Source organism: Pseudophryne corroboree, chromosome 6 (assembly GCF_028390025.1).
Source record: "Pseudophryne corroboree isolate aPseCor3 chromosome 6, aPseCor3.hap2, whole genome shotgun sequence".
Taxonomy (NCBI): Eukaryota; Metazoa; Chordata; class Amphibia; order Anura; family Myobatrachidae; genus Pseudophryne; species Pseudophryne corroboree.
The window spans coordinates 68,076,508-68,097,597 of NC_086449.1; the positions used below are offsets into that span (position 1 = coordinate 68,076,508).

The window sequence follows — 21,090 nt, forward strand, 5'->3', positions numbered from 1 at the left end:
CGGTTACATCCTTCCTGGCTTTGATCAGGATAGGGATGACTTCATCCGGAATGCCTTTTTCCTTCAGGATCCGGCGTTCAACCGCCATGCCGTCAAACGCAGCCGCGGTAAGTCTTGGAACAGACAGGGTCCTTGCTGGAGCAGGTCCCTTCTTAGAGGTAGAGGCTACGGATCCTCCGTGAGCATCTCTTGAAGTTCCGGTTACCAAGTCCTTATTGGCCAATCCGGAGCCACGAATATAGTGCTTACTCCTCTCCATCTTATCAATCTCAGTACCTTGGGTATGAGAGGCAGGGGAGGGAACCCATACACTGATTGGTACACCCACGGTGTTACCAGAGCCTTTACAGCTATTGACTGAGGGTCCCTTGACCTGGCGCAATACCTGTCGAGTTTTTCCCAACGGTTTATAATCATGTGGAGGACTTCTGGGTGAAGTTCCCACTCTCCCGGGTGGAGGTCGTGCTGAGGAAATCTGCTTCCCAGTTGTCCACTCCCGGAATGAATACTGCTGACAGTGCTATCACATGGTTTTCCGCCCAGCGAAGAATCCTTGCAGCTTCTGCCATTGCCCTCCTGCTTCTTGTGGCACCCTGTCTGTTTACGTGGGTGACTGCCGTAATGTTGTCCGACTGGATCAACACCGGCTGACCTTGAAGCAGAGGTCTTGCTAAACTTAGAGCATTGTAAATGGCCCTTAGCTTCAGATATTTATGTGAAGTGATGTCTCCAGGCTTGACCATAAGCCCTGGATATTCCTTCCCTGTGTGACTGCTCCCCAGCCTCGCAGGCTGGCATCCGTGGTCACCAGGACCCAGTCCTGAATGCCGAATCTGCGGCCCTCTAGAAGATGAGCACTCTGCAACCACCACAGGAGGGATACCCCTGTCCTTGGTGACAGGGTTATCCGCTGATGCATCTGAAGATGCGACCCGGACCATTTTTCCAGTAGGTCCCACTGGAAAGTCCTTGCGTGGAATCTGCCAAATGGGATTGCTTCGTAGGAAGCCACCATTTTTACACAGAACCCTTGTGCATTGATGCACTGAGACTTGGCTCGGTTTTAGGAGGTTCCTGACTAGCTCGGATAACTCCCTGGCTTTCTCCGCCGGGAGAAACACCTTCTTTCTGGACTGTGTCCAGGATCATCCCTAGGAACAGAAGACAAGTCGTCGGAACCAGCTGCGATTTTGGAATATTGAGAATCCAATCGTGCTGCCGCAACACTACCTGAGATAGTGCTACACTGACCTCCAACTGTTCCCTGGATCTTACCCTTATCAGGGAATCGTCCAAGTAAAGAATAACTAAAATTCCCTTCCTTCGAAGGAATATCATCATTTCGGTCCTTACTTTAGTAAAGACCCGGGGTGCCGTGGACCATCCCTACGGCAGCGTCTGAACTGATAGTGACAGTTCTGTACCATAACCTGAGGTACCCTTGGTGAGAAGGGTAAATTTTTTGACATGAAGGTAAGCATCCTTGATGTCCCGAGACATCATGTAGTCCCCTTCTTCCAGGTTCGCAATCACTGCTCTGAGTGACTCAATCTTGAATTTGAACCTCTGTATTCAAAGATTTTAGATTTAGAATCGGTCTCACCGAGCCGTCTGGCTTCGGTACCACAATAGTGTGGAATAATACCCCGTTTCCTTTTGCAGGAGGGGTACCTTGATTATCACCTGCTGGGAATACAGCTTGTGAATGGCTTCCAAAACTGCCTCCCTGTCAGAGGGAGACGTCGGTAAAACCGACTTTTGGAAACGGCGAGGGGGAGACGTCTCGAATTCCAATTTGTACCCCTGAAATATTACCTGAAGGATCCAGGGGTCTACTTGCGAGTGAGCCCACTGCGCACTGAAATTCATTGAGAACGGGCCCCCACCGTGCCTGAGCTTGTAAAGCCCTAGCATCATACTGAGGGCTTGGCAGAGGCGGGAAAGGGTTTCTGTTCCTGGGAACTGGCTCATCTCTGTAGCCTTTTTCCTCTCCCTCTGTCACGAGCAGAAAAGAGGAACCTTTTGTCCGCTTGCCAACAAAGGACTGCGCCTGATAATACTGCGTCTTATTTTGAGAGGCGACCTGGGGTACAAACGTGGATATCCCAGCTGTTGCCGTGGCCACCAGGTCTGAAAAACCGACCCCAAATGCCATTTTTTAAGGCAATACTTCCAAATGCCGTTTAGAATCCGCCTCACCTGACCACTTTACTGGTAGAATTGGACAACGCACTTATACTTGATGCCAGTCGGCAATATTCCGCTGTGCATCTCGCATATATTTTAAATGCTCTATAAGCAATAATATACTGTCCTTATCTAGGATATCAATATTTCCAGTCAGGGAATCCGACCACGCCAACCCAGCACTGCACATCCAGGCTGAGGCGATTGCTGGTCGCAGTATAACACCAGTATGTGTGTAAATACATTTTAGGATACCCTCCTGCTTTCTATCAGCAGGATCCTTAAGGGCGGCCATCTCAGGAGAGGGTAGAGCCCCTGTTCTTACAAGCGTGTGAGCGCCTTATCCCCCCTAGGGGGTGTTTCCCAACGCACCCTAACCTCTGGCGGGAAAAGGTATACTGCCAATAACTTTTTAGAAATTATCAATTGTTATCGGGGGGAAACCCACGCATCATCACACACCTCATTTTATTTCTCAGATTCAGGAAAACTACAGGTAGTTTTTCCTCACCAAACATAATACCCCTTTTTGGTGGTACTCATATTATCAGAAATGTGTAAACATTTTCCCTTGCCTCAATCATGTAACGTGTGGCCCTATTGGAAATCACGGTTGTCTCTTCACCGTCGACACAGGAGTCAGTATCCGTGTCGGCGTCTGTATCTGCCATCTGAGGTAACGGGCGCTTTAGAGCCCCTGACGGCCTATGAGACGTTTGGACAGGCACAAGCTGAGTAGCCGGCTGTCTCATGTCAACCACTGTCTTTATACAGAGCTGACACTGTCACGTAATTTTCAACAGTACATCCACTCAGGTGTCGACCCCCTAGGGGGTGACATCACTATTACAGACAATCTGCTCCGTCTCCACATCATTTTTCTCCTCATACATGTCGACACAAACGTACCGACACACAGCACACACACAGGGAATGCTCTGATAGAGGACAGGACCCCACTAGCCCTTTGGGGAGACAGAGGGAGAGTTTGCCAGCACACACCAAAGCGCTATAAACTGTATAGGGACAACCTTATAATAAGTGTCTATCCCTTATAGCTGCTTATATATATTTTTAGCCAAATAAGTGCCCCCCCTCTCTGTTGTACCCTGTTTCTGTAGTGCAGTGCAGGGGAAAGTCTGGGAGCCTTCCTACCAGCGGAGCTGTGTGGGAAAATGGCGCCGTGTGCTGAGGAGATAGGCCCCGCCTCCTTCTCGGCGGGCTCTTCTCCCGCTTTTATCTGGAAAACTGGCAGGGGTTAAATACATCCATATAGCCCAGGGGCTATATGTGATGTATTTTTTGCCATAGGAGGTATTTACATTGCTGCCCAGGGCGCCCCCCCCCCCAGCGCCCTGCACCCTCAGTGACCGCAGTGTGAAGTGTGCTGGGAGCAATGGCGCACAGCTGCAGTGCTGTGCGCTACCTTAATGAAGACAGGAACGTCTTCTGCCGCCGATTTCTGGACCTCTTCACTCTTCAGCATCTGTAAGGGGGCCGGCGGCGCGGCTCCGGGACCCATCCAGGCTGTACCTGTGATCGTCCCTCTGGAGCTAATGTCCAGTAGCCAAGAAGCCCAATCCACTCTGCACGCAGGTGAGTTCGCTTCTTCTCCCCTTAGTCCCTCGATGCAGTGAGCCTGTTGCCAGCAGGTCTCACTGAAAATAAAAAACCTATTTAAACTTTACTTCTAAGCAGCTCAGGAGAGCCACCTAGCCTGCACCCTTCTCGTTCGGGCACAAAAATCTAACTGAGGCTTGGAGGAGGGTCATAGGGAGAGGAGCCAGTGCACACCACCTGATCCTAAAGCTTTACTTTTGTGCCCCGTCTCCTGCGGAGCCGCTATTCCCCATGGTCCTTACGGAGTCCCAGCATCCACTTAGGACGTCAGAGAAATAAGTGATATTTTAGAGTTTTTGTATTTGCTGTTAGACTGGCTGTACTACCCGACTCCCTGAATACTCCCCTGGTTCTATCTTCTAACTGTGGAAAAATGTACAAGACATGAACACTTTTACTGTGCTAGTAAATAAAATAATAATTATGAAGAGACTTTATTAGTAGGCTTACCAAACAATGTGCCCTCCGTGGGCCTTATTTAATAACATGAAGTTAAAATCAACAATGTACTGTAACCTGATATCAGCTATTTACTGTATACTACCAGCAAACTAACAAATGTTATTTGATTGGTAGCTAAAGGATACAGACGAAGTAGATTTTACCCACATAATTTTACTAAAAAGGTACATAGTACTCATACTAGAATATAAAGGTATTCAGGAAAGAAGGCGGAATAAGAGAGAATAGATAAGAGACTTGTAGGGGTATATTTACTAAATATTCTTTTTTCAAAGCCACCAATTCTAAAAGAGCAATAGAAATACAAGCAAAACAAGTCTGATTTTGTGTATATTACTACTGGCCTTTAATATCCAGCAGGGATTAGGCAGTAAGAATTGGCAGCTTTGAATAACTGTTTAGTAAATATAACCCATAGGGTGAAACAGAGAAGCATTCAGAGTTTCTATAGAAATAACCAGTAATCATAGCTCTGCCAGTCAGAGAATCCCAGTACTGAGAGGAGCTGCTGGAACACTCTACTGGACAGAAAGCTTTCCTCTACTACTGTTACTGTAAGAAAATAAATATTGCCTTTCTTCAAGGCATATTGGGGGCAATTCAGAGCATAGAGTACAGCAAAAAACAAAACAAAAAACAGTTACTTGTTCCTTGGCAAAAATAACAAATGTATTTGCACCCGTTGAAAAGCAACATGGATTGTCCTGGTGCAAAGTGACCGGCTTTCTCATGCTGTGCTTCCATCTCAGAATTATGTCAATTGTCATTATACAATTTAACTTATGAATCACTTGCCACATTCTAAGCATTACAGTGACTCCTCGTGTGAGTAATAAGTGCTTTCTTCTTGGTAAAACACCTGCTGCATTCAGAACATGTTAATTATTTCTCTCCTGTGTGACTCTTCTGATGTCTAACTAGATTCTCTTTAAGGGTATAACACTTGTTGCACTCCGAACATTTAAATGGCTTCTCTCCTGTGTGACTCCTCTGATGTCTAACAAGATTTGACCTCTCCGAAAAACACTTCCCACATTCAGAGCACGTAAATGGTTTCTCTCTTGTGTGACTTCTCCGATGGCTAATAAGTTGTTGCTTACTGATAAAACACTTACTGCATTCAGAGCATTTAAATGGTTTCTCGCCTGTGTGAATCATCTGATGTCTAACAAGATGCGACTTCTCAATAAAACACTTGCTGCATTCAGAGCATATAAATGATTTCTCTCCTGTGTGAGTCCTCTGATGTACAACAAGTTGTTGCTTCTCAGCAAAACATTTGCTACATTCAGAGCATGCAAATGGTTTCTCCCCTGTGTGACTTCTTTCATGACTAACAAGATGTGACTTCTGAGAAAAACATTTGCTACATTCAGAACATGTAAATGGTTTCTGTCCTGTGTGACTCCACTGATGTGTAACAAGATGTCGCTTTTTGGTGTAACTCTTGCTGCAGTCAGAGCATTTAAATGGTTTCTCTCCTGTGTGAATCATCTGATGCGTAATGAGTGTTTTTTTTCTAGCAAAACACTTGCTACACTCAGAGCATTTAAATGGTTTCTCTCCTGTGTGAACCATCTGATGAGTAACAAGACTGAACTTCCGGGAAAAACACTTGCTACACTCAGAACATTTAAATGGGTGCTCTCCTGTGTGACTCATCTGATGTATGTCAAGCTGTGATTTACGTGTGAAGGTTTTGTCACACTCAGAGCACAGATATGGTTTCTCTCCCGTGTGAATCCTCTGATGTATGAGAAGATGTGTTTTAGCTGCAAAGCGTAAGTCACACTCTGAGCACTGAAGTGTTTTCTCTCTTTTGTTCTTCATTTCTTCGATGAGTAACAACTTAGTTATAATAGGTTTCTACTATGCTCCAAACGACAAGAGTTTTTGTACACCTTTCAGAGCCTTCAATAAATGATGTCTTTAGTTCGCTTGATTAGAAAATAATGTCCCTTTCACCTGCAAAAAAAAAAAAAAAAAGTATGTTAACGTTTAAAAGCTTGAGGATTACCAGCGCAAACCTATTTTTTTGTTAGAAATTTTATATTGTATAAGGAACATCATATATGTTTATACACCATAGTAAATATGACACATTAACTGAGCATTGTTTTTAGATGTGTCTAAATTGATGGGATCCCATTTCCAGTATAAAGTACTCCATCCTCCTGCAACAGATACACTCTCTATACAGTACAATCTACAACTGAGAAAAAATAAGAATTTACTCACCAGTAATTCTATTTCTCGTAGTCCGTAGTGGATGCTGGGGACTCCGTAAGGGCCATGGGGAATAGACTGGCTCCGCAGGAGACTGGGCACTCTAAAGAAAAATGAGGTACTATATCTGGTGTGCACTGGCTCCTCCCTCTATGCACCTCCTCCAGACCTCAGTTAGGGAAACTGTGCCCGGAAGAGCTGACATTACCAGGAAAGGATTTGAAACCCAGGGTAAGACTCATACCAGCCACACCAATCACACCGTACAACTCGTGATAAACTTACCCAGTTAACAGTATGAACATAAACTGAGCCTTACTGAACGGATGGCTCATAACAAAAAACCCTTTATTATGCAATAACTATATACATGTATTGCAGAAAGTCTGCACTTGGGACGGGCGCCCAGCATCCACTACGGACTACGAGAAATAGAATTACCGGTGAGTAAATTCTTATTTTCTCTAACGTCCTAGTGGATGCTGGGGACTCCGTAAGGACCATGGGGATTATACCAAAGCTCCCAAACGGGCGGGAGAGTGCGGATGACTCTGCAGCACCGAATGGGCAAACTCAAGGTCCTCCTTAGCCAGTGTATCAAACTTGTAGAACTTTGCAAAAGTGTTTGACCCTGACCAAGTAGCTGTACGGCAAAGTTGTAATGCCGAGACCCCTCGGGCAGCCGCCCAAGAAGAGCCCACTTTCCTTGTGGAATGGGCTTTTACTGATTTTGGATGCGGCAATCCTGCCGCAGAATGAGCTTGCTGAATCGTGTTACAGATCCAGCGAGCAATGGTTTGCTTTGAAGCAGGAGCACCCAGCTTGTCGGGTGCATACAGTATAAACAGCGAGTCGGTCTTTCTGACTCCAGCCGTTCTAGAAACATAAATCTTCAAAGCCCGAACTACGTCCAGTAACTTGGAGTCCTCCAAGTCCCGAGTAACCGCAGGCACCACAATAGGTTGGTTCAGATGGAAAGATGACACCACCTTTGGCAGAAATTGTGTACGGGTCCGCAGTTCTGCCCTGTCTACATGGAAAATCAGATAGGGGCTTTTACATGACAAAGCCGCCAATTCTGACACACGCCTAGCCGAAGCCATGACCACTTTCCAAGTGAGATATTTGAGCTCCACTGTCTTAAGTGGCTCAAACCAGTGGGATTTCAGGAAATCTAACACTATGTTAAGATCCCACGGTGCCACAGGTGGCACAAAAGGGGGCTGAATATGTAGCACTCCTTTAACAAATGTCTGAACCTCAGGCAGTGAAGCCAGTTCCTTTTGAAAGAAAATGGATAGGGCCGAAATCTGGACCTTTATGGACCCTAATTTTAGACCCATAGTCACACCTGACTGCAGGAAGTGTAGGAATCGCCCAAGCTGGAATTCCTCTGTAGGGGCCTTCCTAGCCTCAAACCAAGCAACATATTTTCGCCATATCCGGTGATAATGCTTTGCAGTCACGTCCTTCCTAGCCTTTATTAGCGTAGGAATAACTTCCTCCGGAATGCCCTTTTCTGCTAGGATCCGGCGTTCAACCGCCATGCCGTCAAACGCAGCCGCGGTAAGTCTTGGAACAGACAGGGCCCCTGTTGCAACAGGTCCTGTCTGAGAGGCAGAGGCCACGGGTCCTCGGAGAGCATCTCTTGCAGTTCCGGGTACCAAGTTCTTCTTGGCCAATCCGGAACAATGAGTATTGTTCTCACTCCTCTTTTTCTTACGATTCTCAACACCTTGGGTATGAGAGGTAGAGGAGGAAACACATAGACTGACTGGAACACCCACGGCGTTACCACAGTGTCCACAGCTATTGCCTGAGGGTCCCTTGACCTGGCGCAATACCTTTTTAGCTTTTTGTTGAGACGGGACGCCATCATGTCCACCTGTGGCCGTTCCCAGTGATTTACAATCTGCGAGAAGACTTCTTGATGAAGTTTCCACTCTCCCGGGTGTAGGTCGTGTCTGCTGAGGAAGTCTGCTTCCCAGTTGTCCACTCCCGGAATGAACACTGCTGACAGTGCTTGTACATGATTCTCCGCCCAACGAAGAATCCTTGTGGCTTCCGCCATTGCCACCATGCTTCTTGTGCCACCCTGGCGGTTTACATGGGCGACCGCAGTGATGTTGTCTGACTTGATCAGCACTGGTTGGTCTTGGAGCAGAGGCTCCGCTTGACTCAGGGCGTTGTATATTGCCCTTAGTTCCAGGATATTGATGTGCAGACAAGTCTCCTGACTTGACCACAGTCCTTGGAAGTTTCTTCCCTGAGTGACTGCCCCCCATCCTCGGAGGCTTGCATCCGTGGTCACCAGGACCCAGTCCTGTATGCCGAATCTGCGACCCTCGAGTAGATGAAAACTCTGCAGCCACCACAGAAAAGACACCCTGGCCCTGGGGGACAGGGTGATCAGCCGGTGCATCTAAAGATGCGATCCGGACCACTTGTCCAGCAGATCCCACTGAAAGATCCTCGCATGGAATCTGCCGAAGGGAATGGCTTCGTATGACGCCACCATCTTTCCCAATACTCGCGTGCAGTGATGCACCGATACCTGTTTTGGTTTTAAGAGACCTCTGACCAGTGTCACGAGCTTCTGAGCCTTCTCCTCCGGGAGAAACACCTTCTTCTGGTCTGTGTCCAGAATCATGCCCAGGAAGGGCAGACGAGTCGTAGGAATCAGCTGCGACTTTGGAATATTCAGGATCCAGCCGTGCTGTCGCAACACGTCCTGAGAGCGTGCTACGTTGATCAGCAACTGCTCCCTGGACCTCGCCTTTATGAGGAGATCGTCCAAGTATGGGATAACTGTAACTCCCTACTTCCGAAGGAGTACCATCATCTCCGCCATCACTTTGGTAAATATTCTCGGTGCCGTGGACAGGCCAAACGGCAACGTCTGGAATTGGTAATGACAGTCCTGTACCACAAACCTGAGGTACTCCTGATGAGGAGGATAAATGGGGACATGCAAGTAAGCATCCTTGATGTCCAGCGACACCATGAAATCCCCCTCTTCCAGGCTTGCAATGACCGCTCTGAGCGATTCCATTTTGAACTTGAATTTTCTCATGTAAATGTTCAGGGACTTTAAATTCAAAATGGGCCTGACTGAACCGTTCGGTTTCGGTACCACAAACAACGTGGAATAGTAACCCCTTCCTTGCTGAAGTAGGGGAACCTTTACCACCACCTGTTGGAGATATAGTTTGTGAATTGCCGCCAGCACTACTTCCCTCTCCATGGGGGAAGCCGGCAAGGCAGATTTCAGGAAACGTTGAGGGGGCGTCTCTTCGAATTCCAGCTTGTATCCCTGAGACACGATTTGTATCGCCCAAGGATCCACCCGTGAACATACCCACTGGTGGCTGAAATTCTTGAGACGCGCCCCCGCCGCTCCTGGCTCCGCCTGTGGAGCCCAAGCGTCATGCAGCAGATTTAGAGGAGGCCGGGGAGGACTTTTGCTCCTGGGAACTGGCTGCCTGATGCAGCTTTTTCCCTTTTCCCTTACCTCTGGCAAGAAAAGATGCTCCTCTAACCTTTTTGTTCTTTTGGGGACGAAAGGACTGCATTTGATAATACGGTGCTTTCTTAGGCTGTGAGGAAACATACGGCAAGAATTTGGTCTTCCCATCTGTAGCTGTGGAAACCAGGTCCGAGAGACCGTCCCCAAACAATTCCTCACCCTTATATGGTAAAACTTCCATATGTCTTTTAGAATCAGCATCCCCTGTCCATTGCCTAGTCCATAAGACTCTTCTGGCAGAAATGGACATTGCGCTTACTCTAGAGCTCAGTGAGCATATGTCCCTCTGGGCATCCCGCATATATAGAACAGCGTATTTGATATGTCCCAGGGTCAGCAAGATAGTATCTCTGTCCAGGGTATCTAACTCCTCCGACAGAGTATCTGTCCATGCTGCTACTGCGCTGCACATCCATGCTGAAACAATGGCTGGCCTCAGGAGAGTACCAGAATGTGTATACACAGCCTTCAGGATTGCTTCCTGCTATCTATGTGCAGGATCCTTTAGGGCGGCTGTATCCTGAAACGGCAGGGCCACCTTCTTAGATAAGCGCGTTAACGCCTTGTCTACCCTGGGAGGGGATTCCCAGCGCAACCTGTCCGTTGGCGGGAAAGGATACGCCATAAGTAATCTTTTGGGAATTATTACCTTCCTTTCAGGAGATTCCCAGGCTTTTTCACATAATTCATGTGAAGGGGGGAAAGTCACTTCTTGTTTTTTCTCCCCAAACATATGAATCCTCTTGTCAGGGACAGGAATTTCCTCAGAAATGTGCAATACATCTTTCATTGCTATAATCATGTAGCGGATGGCTTTAGTCATTTTAGGCTGTAATTTAGCTTCATCGTCGTCGACACTGGAGTCAGACTCCGTGTCGACTAACTGGGATAGTGGGCGCTTATGAGACCCTGAGGGCCTCTGCACTGTGGGATCAGGCACTGGGTGAGACCCTAACTGTCCCAAGGCTTCAGCTTTGTCCAACCTTTTATGTAAGGAGTTCATATTATCATTTAACACCTTCCACATATCCATCCAATCCGGTGTCGGCACAGACTGTGTCGACACCCCATCCATATGCACTTGCTCCTCCTCCACGAACCCTTCCTCATCAAACATGTCGACACTGACGTACCGACACACCGCACACACACAGGGAATGCTCTGACTGAGGACAGGACCCCCCTAAGGCTTTTGGTGAGACAGAGAAGGAGTATGCCAGCACACACCACAGCGCTATATAACCCAGGGATTTACACTATAATCTGTGTTTACCCAATAGCTGCTGATTATTTGCTTCTTTGCGCCTAAATTTATGTGCCCCCCCTCTCTTTTGCCCGTCTTGTACCTGGATACTGCAGGGGAGAGTCTGGGGAGCTGCTTCCAGCGGAGCTGTGAAGGAGTAATGGCGCTGGTGTGCTGAGGAAGAAGGCCCCGCCCCCTCAGCGGCGGGCTTCTGTCCCGCTTCTCCTGTGTAAAGATGGCGGGGGGTTTTGTATATATACAGTCTATGACTGTATATATGCATATTTATGCCAAAGGTATTGCAAATTCCTGCCCAGGGCGCCCCCCCCAGCGCCCTGCACCCTACAGTGACCGGAGTTTGAAGGTGTGCTGTGGGAGCAATGGCGCACAGCTGCGGTGCTGTGCGCTACCTTAATGAAGACAGGAGTCTTCATGCCGCCGATTTCGCCGTCTTCTGTCTTCTCCGGGCTTCAGTGCTTCTGGCTCTGCGAGGGGGACGGAGGCGCGGCTCCGGGAACGGACGATCGAGGTATGGTACCTGTGTTCGATCCCTCTGGAGCTAATGGTGTCCAGTAGCCTAAGAAGCGCAACCTAGCTGCAGTTAGGTAGGTTTGCTTCTCTCCCCTCAGTCCCACGTAGCAGTGAGTCTGTTGCCAGCAGAAGCTCACTGAAAATAAAAAACCTAACAAATACTTTCTTTATCTAGCAGGCTCAGGAGAGCCCACTAGGTGCCTCTTGCTCTGGCCGGGCACAGATTCTAACTGAGGTCTGGAGGAGGGGCATAGAGGGAGGAGCCAGTGCACAAAAGATAGTACCTAATCTTTTCTTTAGAGTGCCCAGTCTCCTGCGGAGCCCGTCTATTCCCCATGGTCCTTACGGAGTCCCCAGCATCCACTAGAACGTTAGAGAAATGAAGTCATCACACTGGAATGTAACCACAGTTGTCTTGAACTCTGAGCCCCACAACTGTGTTAGAGATGCACAAGAGTGACGGGCAAGTGACAGGCATTGGTGGTAGGGGGTGGAAAGAAGTTTTGGGGTGGTGTGAGAAAGATAAAAAAGTCTGAGAGGGATAAAGATAAAAAGAAAGAGGGGGATGGTGGAGACAGAGATATATATATATATATATATATATATATATATATATATATATATATATAAATAAGATTTTACTCACCGGTAAATCTATTTCTCGTAGTCCGTAGTGGATGCTGGGAAGTCCGAAAGGACCATGGGGAATAGCGGCTCCGCAGGAGACTGGGCACAACTAAAGAAAGCTTTAGGTCACCTGGTGTGCACTGGCTCCTCCCACTATGACCCTCCTCCAAGCATCAGTTAGGATACTGTGCCCGGAAGAGCGGACACAATAAGGAAGGATTTTGAATCCCGGGTAAGACTGATACCAGCCACACCGTATAACTCGCGATACTATACCCAGTTAACAGTATGAAAACACTGAGCCTCTCAACAGATGGCTCAACAATAACCCTTTTGTTAACAATAACTATGTACAAGTATTGCAGACAATCCGCACTTGGGATGGGCGCCCAGCATCCACTACGGACTACGAGAAATAGATTTACCGGTGAGTAAAATCTTATTTTCTCTAACGTCCTAGTGGATGCTGGGAACTCCGAAAGGACCATGGGGATTATACCAAAGCTCCCAAACGGGCGGGAGAGTGCGGATGACTCTGCAGCACCGAATGAGAGAACTCAAGGTCCTCCTCAGCCAGGGTATCAAATTTGTAGAATTTTGCAAACGTGTTTGCCCCTGACCAAGTAGCAGCTCGGCAAAGTTGTAAAGCCGAGACCCCTCGGGCAGCCGCCCAAGATGAGCCCACTTTCCTCGTGGAATGGGCTTTTACTGATTTAGGATGCGGCTGTCCAGCCGCAGAATGCGCCAGCTGAATTGTGCTACAAATCCAGCGAGAAATAGTCTGCTTAGAAGCAGGAGCACCCAGTTTGTTGGGTGCATACAGGATAAATAGCGAGTCAGTTTTCCTGACTCTAGCCGTCCTGGAAACATAAATTTTCAAGGCCCTGACTACGTCCAGTAACTTGGAATCCTCCAAGTCCCTAGTAGCCGCAGGCACTACAATAGGTTGGTTCAAGTGAAAGGCTGATACCACCTTAGGGAGAAACTGGGGACGAGTCCTCAATTCTGCCCTATCCATATGGAAAATCAGATAAGGGCTTTTACATGACAAAGCCGCCAATTCTGATACACGCCTGGCCGAAGCCAAGGCCAATAACATGACCACTTTCCACGTGAGATATTTTAGATCCACGGTTTTTAGTAGCTCAAACCAATGTGATTTTAGGAAACTCAACACCACGTTGAGATCCCAAGATGCCACTGGAGGCACAAAAGGGGGCTGAATATGCAGCACTCCTTTTACAAATGTCTGAACTTCAGTTAGTGAAGCTAGTTCTTTCTGGAAGAAAATCGACAGAGCCGAGATCTGTACCTTAATGGAGCCTAATTTCAGGCCCATAGTCACTCCTGCCTGTAGGAAGTGCAGCAATCGACCTAGTTGAAATTCCTCTGTTGAGGCCTTTCTGGCCTCACACCAAGCAACATATTTCCGCCATATGCGGTGATAATGTTTTGCAGTTACATCTTTCCTGGCTTTAATCAACGTAGGAATGACTTCCTCCGGAATGCCCTTTTCCGCTAGGATCCGGAGTTCAACCGCCATGCCATCAAACGCAGCCGCGGTAAGTCTTGGAACAGACAGGGCCCCTGCTGCAGCAGGTCCTGTCTGAGCGGCAGAGGCCATGGGTCCTCTGAGACCATCTCTTGAAGTTCCGGATACCACGCTCGTCTTGGCCAATCCGGAACCACGAGTATTGTTGTTACTCCTCATTTTCTTATTATTCTCAGAACCTTTGGTATGAGAGGCAGAGGAGGGAACACATAAACTGACTGGTACACCCACGGTGTCACTAGAGCGTCCACAGCTATCGCCTGAGGGTCCCTTGACCTGGCGCAATATTTTTTGTTTTGGCGGGACGCCATCATGTCCACCTGTGGCCGTTCCCAACGATTTACAATCAGTGTGAAGACTTCTGGATGAAGTCCCCACTCTCCCGGGTGGAGGTCGTGCCTGCTGAGAAAGTCTGCTTCCCAGTTGTCCACTCCCAGAATGAACACTGCTGACAGTGCTAGTACGTGATTTTCCGCCCATCTGAGAATTCTTGTGGCTTCTGCCATTGCCATCCTGCTTCTTGTGCCGCCCTGCCGGTTTACATGGGCGACTGCGTGATGTTGTCTGACTGGATCAGTACCGGCTGGTGTAGAAGCAGGGGTTTTGCCTGACTTAGGGCATTGTAAATGGCCCTTAGTTCCAGAATATTTATGTGTAGGGAAGTCTCCTGACTCGACCATAGTCCTTGGAAGTTTTTTCCCTGTGTGACTGCCCCCCAGCCTCGAAGGCTGGCATCCGTGGTCACCAGGACCCAGTCCTGTATGCCGAATCTGCGGCCCTCTAGGAGATGAGCACTCTGCAGCCACCACAGCAGAGACACCCTGGTTCTTGGAGACAGGGTTATTAGGCGATGCATCTGAAGATGCGATCCGGACCATTGGTCCAACAGGTCCCACTGAAAGATTCTGGCATGGAACCTGCCGAAAGGAATTGCTTCGTAAGAAGCCACCATCTTTCCCAGGACTCGCGTGCAGTGATGCACCGACACCTGTTTTGGTTTCAGGAGGTCTCTGACTAGAGATGACAGCTCCTTGGCTTTCTCCTCCGGGAGAAACACTTTTTTCTGGACTGTGTCCAGAATCATACCCAGGAACAGTAGACGTGTCGTCGGAACCAGCTGTGACTTTGGAATATTCAGAATCCAACCGTGCTGGTGTAGCACCTCCTGAGATAATGCTACTCCTACCAACAACTGCTCCCTGGATCTCGCCTTTATTAGGAGATCGTCCAAGTACGGGATAATTAAAATAAGATTTTACTTACCAATAAATCTATTTCTCGTAGTCCGTAGTGGATGCTGGGACTCCGTAAGGACCATGGGGAATAGCGGCTCCGCAGGAGACAGGGCACAAGAATAAAAGCTTTAGGATCAGGTGGTGTGCACTGGCTCCTCCCCCTATGACCCTCCTCCAAGCCTCAGTTAGGATACTGTGCCCGGACGAGCGTACATAATAAGGAAGGATATTGAATCCCGGGTAAGACTCATACCAGCCACACCAATCACACCGTACAACTTGTGATCTGAACCCAGTTAACAGTATGATAAAACGAAAAGGAGCCTCTAAAAAGATGGCTCACAACAATAATAACCCGAATTTTTGTAACAATAACTATATACAAGTATTGCAGACAATCCGCACTTGGGATGGGCGCCCAGCATCCACTACGGACTACGAGAAATAGATTTATCGGTAAGTAAAATCTTATTTTCTCCGACGTCCTAGTGGATGCTGGGACTCCGTAAGGACCATGGGGATTATACCAAAGCTCCCAAACGGGCGGGAGAGTGCGGATGACTCTGCAGCACCGAATGAGAGAACTCCAGGTCCTCCTCAGCCAGGGTATCAAATTTGTAGAATTTTGCAAACGTGTTTGCCCCTGACCAAGTAGCTGCTCGGCAAAATTGTAAAGCCGAGACCCCTCGGGCAGCCGCCCAAGATGAGCCCACTTTCCTTGTGGAATGGGCTTTTACCGATTTTGGCTGTGGCAGGCCTGCCACAGAATGTGCAAGCTGAATTGTACTACAAATCCAACGAGCAATCGTCTGCTTAGAAGCAGGAGCACCCAGCTTGTTGGGTGCATACAGGATAAACAGCGAGTCAGATTTTCTGACTCCAGCCGTCCTGGAAACATATATTTTCAGGGCCCTGACAACGTCAAGCAACTTGGAGTCCTCCAAGTCCCTAGTAGCCGCAGGTACCACAATAGGTTGGTTCATGTGAAATGCAGAAACCACCTTAGGTAGAAATTGAGGACGAGTCCTCAATTCTGCCCTGTCAGAATGAAAAATTAAGTAAGGACTTTTATATGATAAAGCCGCCAATTCTGACACATGCCTGGCTGAAGCCAGGGCTAACAGCATCGTCACCTTCCATGTGAGATATTTAAAGTCCACAGTGGTGAGTGGTTCAAACCAATGTGACTTTAGAAAACTCAACACAACATTGAGATCCCAAGGTGCCACTGGAGGCACAAAAGGAGGCTGTATATGCAGTACCCCTTTTACAAATGTCTGAACTTCAGGCATTGAAGCCAGTTCTTTCTGGAAGAAAATCGACAGGGCCGAAATTTGAACCTTAATGGACCCTAATTTTAGGCCCATAGATAGTCCTGTTTGCAGGAAATGGAGGAAACGACCCAGTTGAAATTCCTCTGTAGGGGCCTTCTTGGCCTCACACCACGCAACATATTTTCGCCAAATGCGGTGATAATGTTTTGCGGTTACGTCCTTCCTGGCCTTGACCAGGGTAGGGATGACTTCATCTGGAATGCCTTTTTCCCTCAGGATCCGGCGTTCAACCGCCATGCCGTCAAACGCAGCCGCGGTAAGTCTTGGAACAGACAAGGCCCCTGCTGGAGCAGGTCCTTTCTCAGAGGGAGAGGCCACGGTTCGTCCGTGAGCATCTCTTGAAGTTCCGGGTACCAAGTCCTTCTTGGCCAATCCGGAGCCACGAGTATAGTTCTTACTCCTCTCCTTCTTATGATTCTCAGTACCTTTGGTATGAGAGGCAGAGGAGGGAACACATACACTGACTGGTACACCCACGGCGTTACCAGGGCGTCCACCGCTATTGCCTGAGGGTCCCTTGACCTGGCGCAATATCTGTCTAGTTTTTTGTTTAGACGGGACGCCATCATGTCCACCTTTGGTTCTTCCCAACGGTTTACTATCAGGTGGAAGACTTCTGGGTGAAGTCCCCACTCTCCCGGGTGGAGGTCGTGTCTGCTGAGGAAGTCTGCTTCCCAGTTGTCCACTCCCGGAATGAAGACTGCTGACAGTGCTATCACATGATTTTCCGCCCAGCGAAGAATCCTTGCAGCTTCTGCCATTGCCCTCCTGCTTCTCGTGCCGCCCTGTCCGTTTACGTGGGCGACTGACGTGATGTTGTCCGATTGGATCAATACCGCCTGACCCTGAAGCAGGGGTTTCGCTTGACTTAGGGCATTGTAAATGGCCCTTAGTTCCAGAATGTTTATATGAAGAGATGCTTCCATGCTTGACCACAAGCCCTGGAAATTTCTTCCCTGTGTGACTGCTCCCCAGCCTCTCAGGCTTGCATCCGTGGTCACCAGGATCCAATCCTGAATGCCAAATCTGCGGCCCTCTAGTAGATGAGCACTCTGCAGCCACCACAGAAGAGACACCCTTGTCCTTGGCGACAGGGTTATCCGCTGATGCATCTGAAGATGCGATCCGGACCATTTGTCCAGTAGATCCCACTGAAAAGTTCTTGCATGTAATCTTCCGAATGGAATCGCTTCGTAAGAAGCCACCATTTTTCCCAGGACCCTCGTGCACTGACACCTGGCCTGGTTTTAGGAGGTTCCTGACTAGCTCTGATAACTCCCTGGCCTTCTCCTCCGGGAGAAACACCTTTTTCTGGACTGTGTCCAGAATCATTCCTAGGAACAGTAGACGTGTCGTAGGAATCAGCTGCGATTTTGGAATATTTAGGATCCACCCGTGCTGACGTAACACTACCTGAGATAGTGCTACTCCGACTTCTAACTGTTCCCTGGACCTTGCCCTTATCAGGAGATCGTCCAAGTAAGGGATAATTAAGATGCCTTTTCTTCGAAGAAGAATCATCATTTCGGCCATTACCTTGGTAAAGACCCGAGGTGCCGTGGACAACCCAAACGGCAGCGTCTGAAACTGATAATGACAGTTTTGTACTACAAACCTGAGGTACCCTTGGTGAGACGGGTAGATTGGGACGTGGAGATAAGCATCCTTGATGTCCAGAGACACCATATAGTCCCCTTCTTCCAGGTTTGCTATCACCGCTCTGAGTGATTCCATCTTGAATTTGAACCTCTTTATGTAAGTGTTCAAGGATTTCAGATTTAAAATTGGTCTCACCGAGCCGTCCGGCTTCGGTACCACAAACAGCGTGGAATAATACCCCTTTCCCTGTTGTAGGAGGGGTACCTTGATTATCACCTGCTGGGAATACAGCTTGTGAATGGCTTCCAAAACTGCCTCCCTGTCGGAGGGAGACTTTGGTAGAGCAGACTTCAGGAACCGGCGAGGGGGAAACGCCTCGAATTCCAGTTTGTACCCCTGCGATACTACCTGTAGAATCCAGGGGTCCACTTGCGAGTGAGCCCACTGCGCGTTGAAATTCTTGAGACGGGCCCCCACCATGTCTGAGTCTGCTTGTAAAGCCCCAGCGTCATGCTGAAGACTTGGCAGAAGCAGGGGAGGGCTTCTGCTCCTGGGAAGCGGCTGCATGGTGCAGTCTTTTTCCCCTTCCTCTGCCCCGGGGCAGGAAGGAATGGCCTTTAGCTCGCTTGTACTTATGGGAACGAAAGGACTGAGTTTGAAAAGACGGTGTCTTTTTCTGCTGATGTGAAGTGACCTGGGGTAAAAAGGTGGATTTTCCAGCCGTTGCCGTGGCCACCAGGTCCGATAGACCAGCCCCAAATAACTCCTCCCCTTTATACGGCAATACTTCCATATGTCGTTTGGAATCCGCATCGCCTGACCACTGTCGCGTCCATAACGCTCTTCTGGCAGAAATGGACATAGCACTTACTCTTGATGCCAGGGTGCAAATATCCCTCTGTGCATCACGCATATATAGTAATGCATCCTTCAAATGCTCTATAGTTAACAGTATATTGTCCCTATCCAGGGTATCAATATTTTCAGTCAGGGAATCCGACCACGCGACTCCAGCACTGCACATCCAGGCTGAAGCGATTGCTGGTCGCAGTATAACACCAGTATGTGTGTATATACTTTTAAGAATATTTTCCAGCCTTCTATCTGCTGGTTCCTTGAGGGTGGCCGTATCAGGAGACGGTAACGCTACTTGTTTAGATAAACGTGTGAGCGCCTTATCTACCCCAGGGGGTGTTTCCCAACGCGTCCTAACCTCTGACGGGAAAGGATATAGTGCCAATAATTTTTTAGAAATTAGCAGTTTTTTGTCGGGGGAAACCCACGCTTTATCACAAACCTCTTTTAACTCATCTGACTCAGGGAAAACTATTGGTAGTTTTTTTCACACCCCACATAATACCCTTCTTTGTGGTACTTGTAGTGTCAGAAATGTTCAATGCCTCCTTCATTGCCGTGATCATGTAACGTGTGGCCCTACTGGACATTACGTTTGTCTCCTCACCGTCGACACTAGACTCAGTATCTGTGTCTGGGTCTGTGTCGACCCACTGAGGTAACGGGCGTTTTAGGGCCCCTGACGGTGTCTGAGACGCCTGGACAAGCACTAATTGATTTGCCGGCTGTCTCATGTCATCAACCGTTCTTTGCAAAGTGCTGACATTATCACTTAATTCTTTAAATACGATCATCCAGTCAGGTGTCGACACCCTAGGGGGTGACATCACTAACCCAGGCAATTGCTCCGCCTCCACATCATTTTCCTCCTCATACATGTCGACACACACGTACCGACACACAGCACACACACCGGGAATGCTCTGATAGAGGACAGGACCCCACAAGCCCTTTGGAGAGACAGAGGGAGAGTCTGCCAGCACACACCAAGCGCTATATATATATATATATACAGGGATAACCTTATATAAGTGTTATTCCCTTATAGCTGCTGTTTATATAATTTTTAGCTGCCAATAGTGCCCCCCCTTCTCTTTTTTACCCTGATTCTGTAGCAAGTCTGCAGGGGAGAGTCAGGGAGCTGTCCTTCCAGCGGAGCTGTGAGGGAAAATGGCGCTTGTGTGCTGAGGAGATAGGCTCCGCCCCTTCACGACGTCCTTATCTCCCGCTCTTTTCTGTAAAAATGGCAGGGGTTAAAATACATCCATATAGCCCAAGAGCTATATGTGATGTTTTCTTTTGCCAACCTAAGGTATTATCTGTTATATTGCGTCTCAGGGCGCTCCCCCCCAGCGCCCTGCACCCTCAGTGACCGGAGTGTGAAGTGTGCCGAGAGCAATGGCGCACAGCTGCGGTGCTGTGTGCTACCTTAGTCTGAAGACAGGATCGTCTTCTGCCGCCGATTTCACCGGACCTCTTCGCTCTTCTGGCTCTGTAAGGGGGCCGGCGGCGCGGCTCCGGGACCCATCCAGGCTGAACCTGTGATCGTCCCTCTGGAGCTAATGTCCAGTAGCCTAAGAAGCCCAATCCACTCTGCACGCAGGTGAGTCCGTTTCTTCTCCCCTTAGTCCCACGATGCAGTGAGCCTGTTGCCAGCAGGACTCACTGAAAATAAAAAACCTAAAATACACTTTTATTCTAAGCAGCTCAGGAGAGCCACCTAGCCTGCACCTTTCTCGTTCGGGCACAAAAATCTAACTGAGGCTTGGAGGAGGGTCATAGGGGGAGGAGCCAGTGCACACCACCTGATCCTAAAGCTTTTATTCTTGTGCCCTGTCTCCTGCGGAGCCGCTATTCCCCATGGTCCTTACGGAGTCCCAGCATCCACTTAGGACGTCAGAGAAAACTCCCTTTGTCCGAAGGAGTATCATCATTTCCGCCATTACCTTGGTAAACACCCTCGGTGCCGTGGACAGTCCAAACGGCAGCGTCTGGAATTGGTAATGGCAATCCTGTACCACAAATCTGAGGTACTCCTGGTGAGGATGGTAAATGGGGACATGCAGGTAAGCATCCTTGATGTCCAGGGATAC

At 48.5% G+C, this 21,090-nt stretch overlaps 1 protein-coding gene across 3 annotated transcripts in view; it reads right to left on the minus strand.

Annotated features, from left to right (window-relative positions):
• Positions 1–4,175: 4,175 nt before the first annotated feature.
• The window catches only part of LOC134936162 (gastrula zinc finger protein XlCGF17.1-like), a 30,786-nt gene continuing 13,871 nt past the window's right edge, over positions 4,176–21,090 (minus strand). For all 3 annotated transcript variants that reach the window (XM_063931090.1, XM_063931088.1, XM_063931089.1), the window contains exon 2: positions 4,176–6,234. In XM_063931090.1, the coding sequence (XP_063787160.1) occupies positions 5,152–6,099 (948 nt within the window). In that variant the 5' untranslated portion in view covers positions 6,100–6,234 and the 3' untranslated portion in view covers positions 4,176–5,151. The remainder of the gene's footprint in view (positions 6,235–21,090) is intronic.